This window comes from Bos mutus, chromosome 24 (genome assembly GCF_027580195.1).
Source record: "Bos mutus isolate GX-2022 chromosome 24, NWIPB_WYAK_1.1, whole genome shotgun sequence".
Lineage (NCBI taxonomy): Eukaryota > Metazoa > Chordata > Mammalia > Artiodactyla > Bovidae > Bos > Bos mutus.
The window spans coordinates 20,998,365-21,011,750 of record NC_091640.1 but is presented as its reverse complement, the minus strand read 5'-3'; the positions used below and the strand labels follow the sequence as shown (position 1 = coordinate 21,011,750).

The 13,386-nt window shown below is 42.1% G+C and overlaps 1 protein-coding gene across 5 annotated transcripts in view; it reads left to right on the top strand.

The window, feature by feature from the left end:
- The window catches only part of MOCOS (molybdenum cofactor sulfurase), a 58,619-nt gene that overhangs the window by 27,339 nt on the left and 17,894 nt on the right, over positions 1–13,386 (top strand). For all 5 annotated transcript variants that reach the window (XM_005889217.3, XM_070361957.1, XM_070361958.1 and 2 more), the window contains exon 9: positions 7,334–7,496. In XM_005889217.3, the coding sequence (XP_005889279.2) occupies positions 7,334–7,496 (163 nt within the window). The remainder of the gene's footprint in view (positions 1–7,333; positions 7,497–13,386) is intronic.

Here is a 13,386-nt window from a genome sequence, read left to right as displayed (position 1 = left end):
ATAGTGGTTTTGATTTGCATTTCTCTGATAATGAGTGATGTTGAGCATCTTTTCATGTGTTTGTTAGCCATCTGTATGTCTTCTTTGGAGAAATGTCTATTTAGTTCTTTGGCCCATTTTTTGATTGGGTCATTTTATTTTTCTGGAATTGAACTGTAGGAGTTGCTTGTATATTTTTGAGATTAGTTGTTTGTCAGTAGCTTCATTTACCATTATTTTCTCCCATTCTGAAGGCTGTCTTTTCACCTTGCTTATAGTTTCCTTTGTTGTGCAGAAGCTTTTAAGTTTAATTAGGTCCCATTTGTTTATTTTTGCTTTTATTTCCAATATTCTGGGACGTGGGTCATAGAGATCCTGCTGTGATGTATGTCAGAGAGTGTTTTGCCTATGTTCTCCTCTAGGAGTTTTATAGTTTCTGGTCTTATGTTTAGATCTTTAACCCATTTTGAGTTTATTTTTGTGTATGGTGTTAGAAAGTGTTCTAGTTTCATTCTTTTACAAGTGGTTGACCAGTTTTCCCAGCACCACTTGTTAAAGAGATTGTCTTTAATCCATTGTATATTCTTGCCTCCTTTGTCAAAGATAAGGTGTCCATATGTGCGTGGATTTATCTCTGGGCTTTCTATTTTGTTCCATTGATCAATATTTCTGTCTTGGTGCCAATACCATACTGTCTTGATGACTGTGGCTTTGTAGTAGAGCCTGAGGTCAGGTAGGTTGATTCCTCCAGTTCCATTCTTCTTTCTCAAGATAGCTTTGGTTATTCGAGGTTTTTTATATTTCCATACAAATTGTGAAATTATTTGTTCTAGCTCTGTGAAGAATACCATTGGTAGCTTGATAGGGATTGCATTGAATCTATAAATTGCTTGGGTAGTATACTCATTTTCACTATATTGATTCTTCCAGTCCATGAACATGGTATATTTCCCCATCTATTAGAGTCCTCTTTGATTACTTTCACCAGTGTTTTATAGTTTTCTATTTATAGGTCTTTAGTTTCTTTAGGTAGATATATTCCTAAGTATTTTATTCTTTCCATTGCAATGGTGAATGGAATTGTTTCCTTAATTTCTCTTTCTGTTTTCTCATTATCAGTGTATAGAAATGCAAGGGATTTCTGTGTGTTGATTTTATATCCTGCAACTTTACTATAGTCATTGATTAGTTCTGGTAATTTTCTGGTGGAGTCTTTAGAGTTTTCTATGTAAAGGATCATGTCATCTGCAAACAGTGAGAGTTTTACTTCTTCTTTTCAAATTTGGATTCCTTTTATTTCTTTTTCTGCTCTGATTGCTGTGGCCAAAACTTCCAAAACTATGTTGAATAGTAATGGTGAAAGTGGGCACCCTTGTCTTGTTCCTGACTTTAGAGGAAATGCTTTCAATTTTTCACCATTGAGGATAATGTTTGCTGTGGGTTTGTCATATGTAGCTTTTATTATGTTGAGGTATGCTCCTTCTATTCCTGCTTTCTGGAGAGTTTTTATCATAAATGGGTGTTGAATTTTGTCAAAGGCTTTCTCTGAATCTATTGAGATAATCATATTGTTTTTATTTTTCAATTTGTTAATGTGGTGTATTACATTGATTGATTTGCGGATATTGAAGAATCCTTGCATCCCTGGGATAAAGCCCACTTGGTCATGGTGTATGATCTTTTTAATGTGTTCTTGGATTCTGATTGCTAAAATTTTGTTAAGGATTTTTGCATCTATGTTCATCAGTGATATTGGCCTGTAGTTTTCTTTTTTTGTGGGATCTTTGTCAGGTTTTGGTATTAGGGTGATGGTGGCCTCATAGAATGAGTTTGGAAGTTTATCTTCCTCTGGTAGCAGGTTCTTATCCACTGCTCCACCAGAGAAGTCCTCATTCTGCCTTTCTTGGTTTGAGCTAACTTTTGACCATGATTCTGCTTACGGGAATCCCTGAGGGGACCCTGTTTCTGGTTGTGACTGCCTAGTTACTGTTGATAGTTATGAATGTAACTTTTATGCAGAAGCGTTTTACATACTTTGGTTCATTTGATCATCAAAACGATAATATAAGGTGCTAGATAATATCATCTCTATTGTATAGATATGGAGCCTTGGGGTTATTGAGGTTAAGCACTCTGCCTAGGTTATGACCCCTTAATAAATGATAGGGAAAGGATTTGAACCCAGGTCTACTGACTCCTTGGGTCAACACTGTCCTGAGCCTGTCTTCTTAGCTCTCCCTGTGTAGGTGAACTACATAATGTCTGCAAACAAGCTGGCCTGGCAGTCACCCTACCTGGGAGATGGGAGTGCTTGCCTTGGTTGGCCAACTGGTCCTGACCCCTCCTGCAGTGGCCGAACTTCCTATGAGACTGTCTTTCTATGATATGTGTGTGTCCCAAGTCCCAGGTGAAGTCCCAACCTCCTTAGCCTCTGGGATCACAGGCTCCCTAGCTCCTCATTGGATATTCCATGCTGAAGGAGACTGTCCTCCAGTCTGAGACCATGAACAAGCAAGTTCTTTTCCACTCTTGAATGCAGGCAGGTGAGGAGTGTCAGGACGCTGTTTTCTCAGATGAGTCATGTCCTGTAGAATAGCCATGCTGCACACAGAAACACAGCAGGAATCAGTGACCCATTTTACAGATGAAGACACTGAGATTCAGTAAGGTTTCATATTTTGCTAAAAGTCTTCCGTCCGTCTGCTCATTCAGAAACTATACACTGAGTACTTGCCACCTGCTGGGCCTGTACCTGTGTGCAGTGATGAACAAAATGGAAATGCTTCCTTCCCTCATGGAGGGCAGTGTCTCAGGAGGGAAACAGATAACTTTACAACACACACACACACACACATCTATCTCTCTCTCTGTCTGTCTACCTATCATTTATCTGTCTATCCATTCATAGCCATGATTTCACACTGATATCTCCAATTCCAATCCAACACTACAGGGTTTATTTAGCCTTCCCCTGCACTTGTAAATCCTGTGAGAAACCTAGCTCCCCTTGCCTTCTGCTGCTGCTGCTGCTGCTAAGTCACTTCAGTCGTGTCCGACTCTGTGCGACCCCATAGACAGCAGCCCACCAGGCTCCCCCGTCTCTGGGATTCTCCAGGCAAGAACACTGGAGTGGGTTGCCATTTCCTTCTCCAATGCATGAAAGTGAAAAGTGAAAGTGAAGTCGTTCAGTCGTGTCTGACTTGCGGCAACCCCATGGACTGCAGCCTACCAGGCTCCTCCGTCCATGGGATTTTCCAGGCAAGAGTACTGGAGTGGGGTGCCATTGCCTTCTGCCCCCATTGCCCTCAGTGAATACTTATTTGCTCAAATCCTTCCGTAACCCAGCCCCCAGCTGCAACAGCTGAAAAACTTACCCTTCGCATGCCAACACAGACATGGTAGCTGAAAGCTTGCACTAGACAAAGAGGAAGAAGGAAGGCAGAAGCCAGTAAACTCAATGTTTAGGTGGGAAATCAAAGGATAGAAAATGATAGACATGTTCCAACAAGTGGGTGTAAGGAACAGCAATGGGCCTGAGACTTTGCCCTCCTAGCAAGCTCACAACCCAGCCTGCCTCAGTGTCTTGGATGCTGACAAGAGACATGAGATTCCATGGGGCTTCCCTGGTGGTCCAGAGGTGAAGACTCTGCATTTCCAAAGCGGGGGATGCAGCTTTAGGATCTCGCATGCTGGGGGACGGGGGAAGATGAGACTCCTGAGTCAGAGAGAAAAGGCTGTTACTAACAGCCTTCAGGTAGCAAGAGCTTCATGTTTGTATTGCTTTTCTTTCCCCCCAAGTCCAAAGAAAGGGTCCAGAGGGGTCCAGGTGGATGCTCTGTTCATATTTGGAAGCCCCCTAACTCAGGAAACCTCTTTCATAATAGGATGCCAGTCAAGCTGTGTAGTCCTCAATCAGGGAGGAGCTGATACGTTTGTGATACTGGGCTGTGAGCAAACTTGCCCTCTACTCCAGAGGGTTATAGAGCTGTTCACTATACAGACATCCTCGACAGGAGAGTCTGGAACAGAGGACAGTTGGTGCTTCTGCTTGTTAAAGCTGCTGCTGCTGCTGCTAAGTCACTTCAGTCGTGTCCGACTCTGTGTGACCCCATAGATGGCAGCCCACCAGGCTCCCCCGTCCCTGGGATTCTCCAGGCAAGAACACTGGAGTGGGTTGCCATTTCCTTCTCCAATGCATGAAAGTGAAAAGTGAAAGTGAAGTTGCTCAGTCGTGTCCGACTCTTAGCGACCCCATGGACTGCAGCCCACCAGGCTCCTACGCCCATGGGATTTTCCAGGCAAGAGTACTGGAGTGGGGTGCCACTGCCAGACATGCAGAAATGAGAGATCCATGGAGAAATGCCACCCAATAATAGACTGTCTTCTAAAAAGTTATTTGTAATTCAAAACACATTTTCCGAAAGAAATAGTGACTTAGTGTTGGATTCTGGGCTTGGCCCCTAATATTGCTGAACTCGAGGTCTCTGCCAGCAGGAGCAGCCATGGTCTGTGGGAGAGGATGTCTGATACACAAGGCAAGTGAAGGGCAGAGTAAAGGGGTTAACATCTGTGGGTCACCTGTTATATTCAGTTGCTTTACATTTTATGCACTGTTTTGGTTTTCACCTAATCCAACCACAATAAATGTTCATTTTATATAATACATGACAGGGCCAAGGCTCAGGAAGGTGGTAAGTTGTCCAAAGCCGATAACTGTCAGAGGTGAGATGTAAGCGCCAGGCTTGTCAGTCCTCCGAGTGCCTACCCCCCACCCTCCGCTGCACCGCGTTTCTGCTTCCTGGGTACAGGGCTCCCCGGGCTGCAGGAGCAGTTTCCGTTCACATTGTTCCTCTTTGAGATCTGCGCCGCACTCACCCCAGGCCGGAAGTTCCTCTCCTTCACTTCCTCCCTCTGAAGCCTCCATCTTTACCCAGGTCCCTCCCTCGAGGACCCACCCCAAAGTGCCCCCGATTAAATATTCTTCCCTTTCATCATTACCCTGGATTGGAAGTTTTCAGACTCCTTTGGGTGGTTGACTTGGGTGCTCAGAGGAAAACAGAAGGGTGAAATTGATTCTTGCTCAGTTGTGCAAGAATGTTGGTCTCTTAATCATAATACCATTTCGAAAGCAGTGGGTGGTGTACACCCTTCTTTAACAGCAGGCAGTGCTGAAAACAGTGGGTGTAACCTGTGGACAAAACTGCAAAGACCTAGTCTCACACTATTGATATTTCATTATTTTCCCCCTAATGTGCTTTTTGTGTTCTGGATCCCATCTAGAACACCACGTTACATTTAGCTCTCGTGTCTCCTTAGGCTCCTCTGGGGCTGTACCAGTTTCTTAGACTTTCCCTATTTTCAGAACCTTGATTGTGTTAAGGAATACTGGTCAGGTATTTATTAGAATATCCATCAGTTTGTTTTTGCCTGATGTCTTTCTGGGGATTAGACTGGGGTTTGGGGTTTTACGGCAGGAGGACCCCAGAGATAAAGTTCTCATCATATCACGTCAGGATACATAGTATCATTGTGGCTTATCACTACTGATGTTAACCTGGGTCTCATAGTGTTTGCCAGCGTTCTTCACTGTTCGGTTCCCCCTCCACCCATTCCCATACTGTGCCCTTTAGAGGGAAGTGACTAAGCATAGCCCATATTTAATGGGTAAGGAGTTATGTTCTACCTTCTTGAGAGGGGACCATCTACATTAATAATTTGGAATTCTTCTATATGAGAGAGTTGACCTTTCTATTTAATCATTTATTTATATCAGTATGGACTCATGGGTATTTAGTTTATGTTTTAGGTTATAATCCAATACTCTATATATATATGTTAGTCACTGTCGTGTCTGAGGCTTTGCGACCCCATGGACTGTAGCCCATCATTCTCCAAGGGAGAATACTGGAGTGGGTTGCCATTCCCTTCTCCAGGGGATCTTCCCGACCCAGGGATTGAACCCTGGTCTCCTGCACTGCTGGCAGATTCTTTACCATCTGAGTCACCAGGGAAGCCTAATCCAATATTATGTTATTATTATTGTTGTTGTCGTTCAAATGTTTGGGTTTTTTTTTTTTTTTTTGCCACTGGACATGCTTTCAGTTAACTCCTGCACCCCTTTCATGTACCTCCCTTATTTTGTTTTCTGAGCACTTCCTTACTTTTCCAGCACTACAAGGTACTCCTGGCTCATCTTGTATATTTCCTGACCCAGAGCTAGAATAAACCGTTTCTCCAAGAAGTCCTGGTTGTTTTTGTTGGAGAATGGTATTAAGTGCAAGATCTGGGCACTGGGCATAATTTGTATTTTAATTTTGTATAAATATGAAGCATTGAGGAATATACATATTTTATACACTTAAAATGGGTCAGCTCAGTGACCATTTCAGTGGAGCCACCATTTGTGCAAGAAACAAGTTTGTATTATGAGGATATACCTGTTCAGGCACCCACAGCTGTGGAAGGACACACAGACAGTGGGAGCAGCAGAGACCTGTGGGGAGGGAAGTGGAACACAGGGTGGGCAGAGATCTGCTCTCCGCGTCCCTGCTAGGCACACGTATTACCCACGCAAAAAGCACACTGAAGTGGACAAGGATGGAAACTGGATCTGGAGGGTAAATGGAAGGTCCCTTGATCCCGTAGTCTCCTTTGCATTGGCTTCTTCTTTTTTAAATGTTTGTTTATTTGGCTGTGTCAGGTTTTAGTTGAGGCACACGAGTTCTCTGCTGGGTGATGTGGCATCTTTGGTTGCAGCACATGAGCTTCCCAGGTGGCACTAGTGGTAAAGAATCTGCCTGCCAATGCAGGAGACACCAGAGACGTGGATTTGATTCCTGGGTCGGGAAGATCCCCCAGAGAAGGAAATGTCAAGCCACTCCAGTATTCTTGCCTGGAGAATTCTATGGATAGAGGAGCCTGGCAGGTTACAGTCTGTGAGGTCTTAAAGAGTTGGACATGACTGAGCATACAGACACATGGACTCTGTACTCCTGGCAGGTGCTCAGGCTCAGTAATTGTGGTTCGAAGGCATTCGAGTTGTGGCATGAAGGCTCCAGAGTGAGGGTTCAGTAGTTGAGGTGCAAGGGCTTAGCTGTTTGGAGGCACATGGGATCTTAGTTCCTTCACGAGGGATCGTACCTGCATCTCTTGCATTTCAAGGTGGATTCTTAATCCACCAGGGCCACCAGGAAAGTCCCTGTCTTCTTTGTTTCCTTCTCCTCCACCCTTTCGTCCTTTAAAAGTCTGTGCTGAATTCCTGAAGCCCATCTGCATCTGTGCAGCCCCTGTGCAATAAATGAGAAGATCATTTTTGAGGAATGCTGGCTTAAAATACACTGACTTTTTTTTTTAGGTGATCAGGTGGCCTCTAGGAAGTCAAGGGCTGCTGTATGACCGAAGCTGGATGGTTGTGAATCACAACGGCATTTGCCTGAGTCAGAAACAGGAGCCCCGGCTCTGCCTGATCCAGCCCTTCATTGACCTGCAGCGGAGGATCATGGTCATCAAAGCCCAAGGTCTGAAAACAGGGTTCACTTTTACAGAGTAGTTGTCAAGAGTAGCTTTATTCTCATAAAATAAAATCATGGCTTTTCCTATACTAAACATTAAAATATTCCAAAAGGAAGTGAAATGATGTATAGAAAAGACAGTAGGAAGTTTGTTCCTCTTGTGTTTTTTTTTGTTTGTTTTGTGTGTGTATGGAGGATATTTCTGGGAAAAGGTAAAGATCTGACCATCCAATCAGAAAGTAAAGAGGTGTCGATTTTGAAACTGTATGTTGTCCTTTCACTTACATTAGTTTTATTTCCTTCACTCTTCATAGGTTCTGCAAGCTTTAATTCTTCTTTGTGGATTTTTATTATGAACTGTCTAACATGTATGAATGTAGACCAGCTCTGTCCAGTGGACCCTTATATGATGATGGAAATGTTCAGCATCTACATTGTGCTGCTTGGTAGCTATCAGTCTGATGTGGCTACTGAGTATGTGTAATGTGCAGGATGCTGGAGCTAAATTTTAAATTTTATTTAATTTAAATTAATACATGTAGTGGCTACAGTGTTGGACAGCACAAATCTGAATAAGATGCAGTCTCAAAAATGACAGAATGATCTGTGTTCGTTTCCAAGGCAAACCATTCAATATCACAGTAATCCAAGTTTATGCCCCGACCAGTAATGCTGAAGTTGAACAGTTCCATGAAGACCTACAAGACCTTCTAGAACTAACACCCTAAAAAGATTTCATTATAGGGGACTGGAATGCAAAAGTAAGAAGTCAAACACCTGGAGTAACAGGTAAATTTGGCCTTGGAGTACAGAATGAAGCAGGGCAAAGGCTAATAGAGTTCTGCCAAGAGAATACACTGGTCATAGCACCCTCTTCCAACAGCATAAGAGAAGACTCTACACATGGACATCACCAGATAGTCAACACTGAAATCAGACTGATTATATTCTTAGCAGCCAAAGATGGAGAAGCTTTATACAGTCAGCAAAAACAAGACCAGGAGCTGACTGTGGCTCAGATCGTGAACTCCTTATTGCCAAATTCAGACTGAAATTGAAGAAAGTGGAGAAAACCACTAGACCATTCAGGTATGACCTAAATCAAATCCCTTATGACTATACAGTGGAAGTGAGAAATAGATTTAAGGGACTAGATCTGATAGATGGGCTTCCCTGGTGGCTCAGAGGTTAAAGCATCTGATAGATAGAGTGCCTGATGAACTATGGATGGAGGTTTGTGACATCGCACAGGAGAAAGGAATCAAGACCATCCCCAAGAAAAATAAATGCAAAAAAGCAAAATGGCTGTCTGAGAAGGCCTTATAAATAGCTGTGAAAAGAAGGGAAGTGAAAAGCAAAGGAGAAAAGGAAAGATATACCCATTTGAATTCAGAGTTCCAAAGAACAGCAAGGAGATAAGAAAGCCTTCCTCAGTGATCCATGTAAAGAAATAGAGGAAAACAATAGAATGGGAAAGACTAGAGATCTCTTCCAGAAAATCAGAGATACCAAGGAAACATTTCATGCAAAGATGGGCTCAATAAAGGACAGAAATGGTATGGAGCTAACAGAAGCAGAAAATATTAAGAAGAGGTGGCAAGAATACACAGATGAACTATACAAAGAAGATCTCCATGACCCGGATAATCACGATGGTGTGATCACTCACCTAGAGCCAGACATCCTGGAATGTGAAGTCAAGTGGGCCTTAGGGAGCATCACTATGAACAAAGCTAGTGGAGATGATGGAATTCCAGTTGAGCTATTTCAAATCCTGAAAGATGATGCTGTGAAAGTGCTGCACTCAATATGCCAGCAAATTTGGAAAACTCAGCAGTGGCCACAGGACTAGAAAAGGTCAGTTTTCATTCCAATCCCAAAGAAAGGCAGTGCCAAAGAATGCTAAAACTACTGCACAACTGCACTCATCTCACATGCTAGCAAAGTAATGCTCAAAATTTTCTAAGCCAGGCTTCAGCAGTACATGAACCATGAACTTCCAGATGTTCAAGCTGGTTTTAGAAAAGGCAGAGGAACCAGAGGTCAAATTGCCAACATCCGCTGGATCATGGAAAAAGCAAGAGAGTTCCAGAAAAACATCTACTTCTGCTTTATTGACTATGCCAAAGCCTTTGACTGTGTGGATCACAATAAACTGTGGAAAATTCTGAAAGAGATGGGAATACCAGACTACCTGACCTGCCTCTTGAGAAACGTGTATGCAGGTCAGGAAGCAATAGTTAGAACTGGCCATGGACCAACAGACTGGTTCCAAATAGGAAAAGGAATATGTCAAGGCTGTATATTGTCACCCTGCTTTATTTAACTTATATGCAGAGTACATCATGAGAAATACTGGGCTGGATGAAGCACAAGCTGGAATCAAGAATGCTGGGAGAAATATCAATAATCTCAGATATGCAGATGACACCACCCTTATGGCAGAAAGTAAAAAGGAACTAAAAAGCCTCTTGATGAAAGTGAAAGAGGAGAGTGAAAAAGTTGGCTTAAAGCTCAACATTCAGAAAACTAAGATCATGGCATCTGGGCCCATTACTTCATGGCAAATAGATGGGGAAACAGTGGAAACAGTGGCTAACTTTATTTTTCTGGGCTCCAAAATCAGTGCAGATGGTGATTGCAGCCATGAAATTAAAAGATGCTTACTCCTTGGAAGGAAAGTTATGACCAACCTAGATAGCATATTCAAAAGCAGACTTTGCCAACAAAGGTCTGTCTAGTCAAAGCTATGGTTTTTCAAGTAGTTATGTATGGATGTGAGAGTTGGACTATAAAGAAAGCTGAGCGCTGAAGAACTGATGCTTTTGAACTGTTGTTGGAGAAGACTCTTGAGAGTCCCTTAGACTGCAGGGAGATCCAACCAGTCCATCCTAAAGGAAGTCAGTCCTGAATATTCATTGGAAGGACTGATGCTGAAGCTGAAACTCCAGTACTTTGGCCACCTGATGTGAAGAGTTGATTCATTTGAAAAGACCCTGATGCTGGGCAAGATTGAGGGCAGGCGGAGAAGGGGACGACAGAGGATGAGATGGTTGGATGGCATCACCGACTCAATGGACATGGGTTTGGGTGAACTCCGGGAGTTATTGATGGACAGGGAGGCCTGGCGTGCTGTGGTTCATGGGGTCACAAAGAGTTGGACACGACTGAGTGACTGAACTGAACTGAACATACTTACATCATCGAAGTTTAAGAAGCTTAGCATTTGGCCACATTTGCTTCAATTTCTCCTCCTTGCCTATCTCTCCCCTCTTGTTACCTACCTTCTTTGTCCCTTCTGCACATCCTCTTTCTCCTCCTCCTCCTTTTAAGAAATAGAAACATTTCAGATATAGATGAAATTCCCTGTGTTCTCCTCTGTGCTCTCACTTCTTCTGCACTCCACCTACCATTTACAGAATATTCCAGTTTCCCTCCTAACTTACAGCTATACTTTTGTGATATATACCATTTCCATATATTCATTGATCATGCTTCTTGGCTGTAGGGGTTCCATTCTGCTCCAGTGGTTTATTTTTTCTTGAACCAATGAGCCAGTGTCACTACTAGAAGTATATACTGAATCTCAATAACTGATAATCTACTTCTGCTTCATTGACTATGCTAAAGCCTTTGATTGTGTGAATCACAACAAACTTTGGAAAATTTTTCAAGAGATGGGAATACCAGACCACCTTACCTGCCTCCTGAGAAACCTGTATGCAGGTCAAGAAGCAACAGTTAGAACCAGACATGGAACAATAGACAGGTTCAAAACTGGGAAAGGAGTATGTCAAGGCTGTATTTTGTCACTTTGCTTATTTAATGTACATGCACAGTATATCATGTGAAATGCCAGACTGGATGAAGCTCAAGCTGGAATCAAGATTGCCAGGAGAAATATCAATAACCTCGAATATGCAGATGATACTACCCTAATGGCAGAAAGCAAAGAGGATCTAAAGAGCCTCTTGATGAAAGTGAAAGAAGAGAGTGAAAAAAACTGGCTTAAAACTCAACATTCAAAAAACTAAGATCATGGCATCTGGTCCCATAACTTCATGGCAAATCGATGAGAAAAAATGGAAACAATGACAAATTTTATTTTCTTGGGCTCCAAAATCACTGCAGATGGTGACTGCAGCCATGAAATTGAAAGATGCTTGCTCCTTGGAGGAAAAGCTATGACAAACCTAGATAGCATATTAAAAAACAGAAACATTACTTTGCTGACAAAGGTCTATATAGTCACAGCTATGGTTTTTCTAGTAGTCATGTACAGATGTGAGAGTTGGACTGGAAAGAAGGCTGAGTGCCCAAGAATTGATGCATTTGAACTGTGGTTTTGGAGAAGACTCGAGAGTCCCTTGGACAGCAAGGAGATCCAACCAGTCAATCCTAAAGGAAATCAGCTCTGAATATTCATTGGAAGGGCTGATGCTGAGGCTCCAATACTTTGGTGACCTGATGGGAAAAGCCGAATCATTGGAAAAGACCCTGATGTTGGAAAAGATTGAAGGCAGGAGGAGAAGGGGATGACAGAGGATGAGATGGTTGGATGGCATCACCAACTTGATGGACACGAGTTTGAGCAAGCTCCAGGAGATGGTAAAGGACAGGGAAGCCTGGCGTGCTGCAGTCCATGGGGTCACAAAGAGTCGGACACGACTGAGTGACCGAAGAACAACAATAACTGATAGGGCTGGTCCTTCCACCCCATGCTTCCAAATGGTCCTGGCTGTTCTTGGCCTTTTGTTCTCTGTATGAATTTTAACCCATGCACACAATTGAATAGTCACTCCCATAATCGAGATACAAAACAAGAAACGAAACCCCAGGAAACTCCTTCATGCCATCCCTTTTTAGTCTCTCTTTTCCCCGTCCTTAACACCTGGCAGTCAAAGCTCTATCACTATGGCTTTTTTTTTTTTTTACCCTTTAAAAATTATCACTGTTAGTTTTTTTTGAGGATGTTCTATAAATGTAAACACACAATCTGTAACCTTTTGATGTTGGTTTCTTTCACTCAGCATGAGGCCTTTAAGTCCCATCTAAGTTATTGCATGAATCAGTAGTTTATTCTTTTTTTATTGTTGAGTAGTATTCCGTTGTATGGACATACTTGAGTGTGGTATGTCCTCTTTTTATCTACTGAAGGGCATCTGAGTCATTTTTAGTTTTGAGAAATTATGAATAGAGCTGCTTTTAACATTCATGTACAGGTTTTTGGGTGCTCAGAAGTTTTCATTTCTTTAGAATAAATACTAAGAGTTGATTGCAGGGTCATATATTAAGGGTAATTTACTTTTAAAAGAAACTTCCAGACCATTTTCTGGAATTAATTGTTTTCATTTCCACCAGTAGTGTATGAGAGTTCTAGTTGCTCCACATCCGGTCAGTTTTTGTCAGTGTTTTGTATTATTTATTTTAATAGGTGTGTAATGGCATCCCATCATGATTTTAATTTGATTTCCCTACTGGCTAATGATGTTAAGCATCTTTTGATGTACTTACTTGCTCTCTGTATGTTCATTTTGACCCATCGATTACAGAAGTGTGTTAATTTCTATATATTTGGAGATGTTCTTATTTTCATTCTGTTATTGATTTTAGTTTAATTCCATAAACTCTCCAAAAGAGAGTACTTACTTTGTAGATTTTAAATTCATTAAAATTTGTTAAGTTTTGGGTTATAACCAAGGATGTGATTTATTGCCATGAGTGTTCCATATACACTTGAGAGGAATGTGTATTCTGTTGTTGGGTGGAGTGTTCTGTAGATGTCAGTTATATCCACTTTGTTGATCAGTATTGCTGTTTTTCTATATACCTGCTGGCTTTTTATGCACTTGCTACTAGTTCTGTTAATGACTGAAAAAAGAGTGTTGAAGTCCTC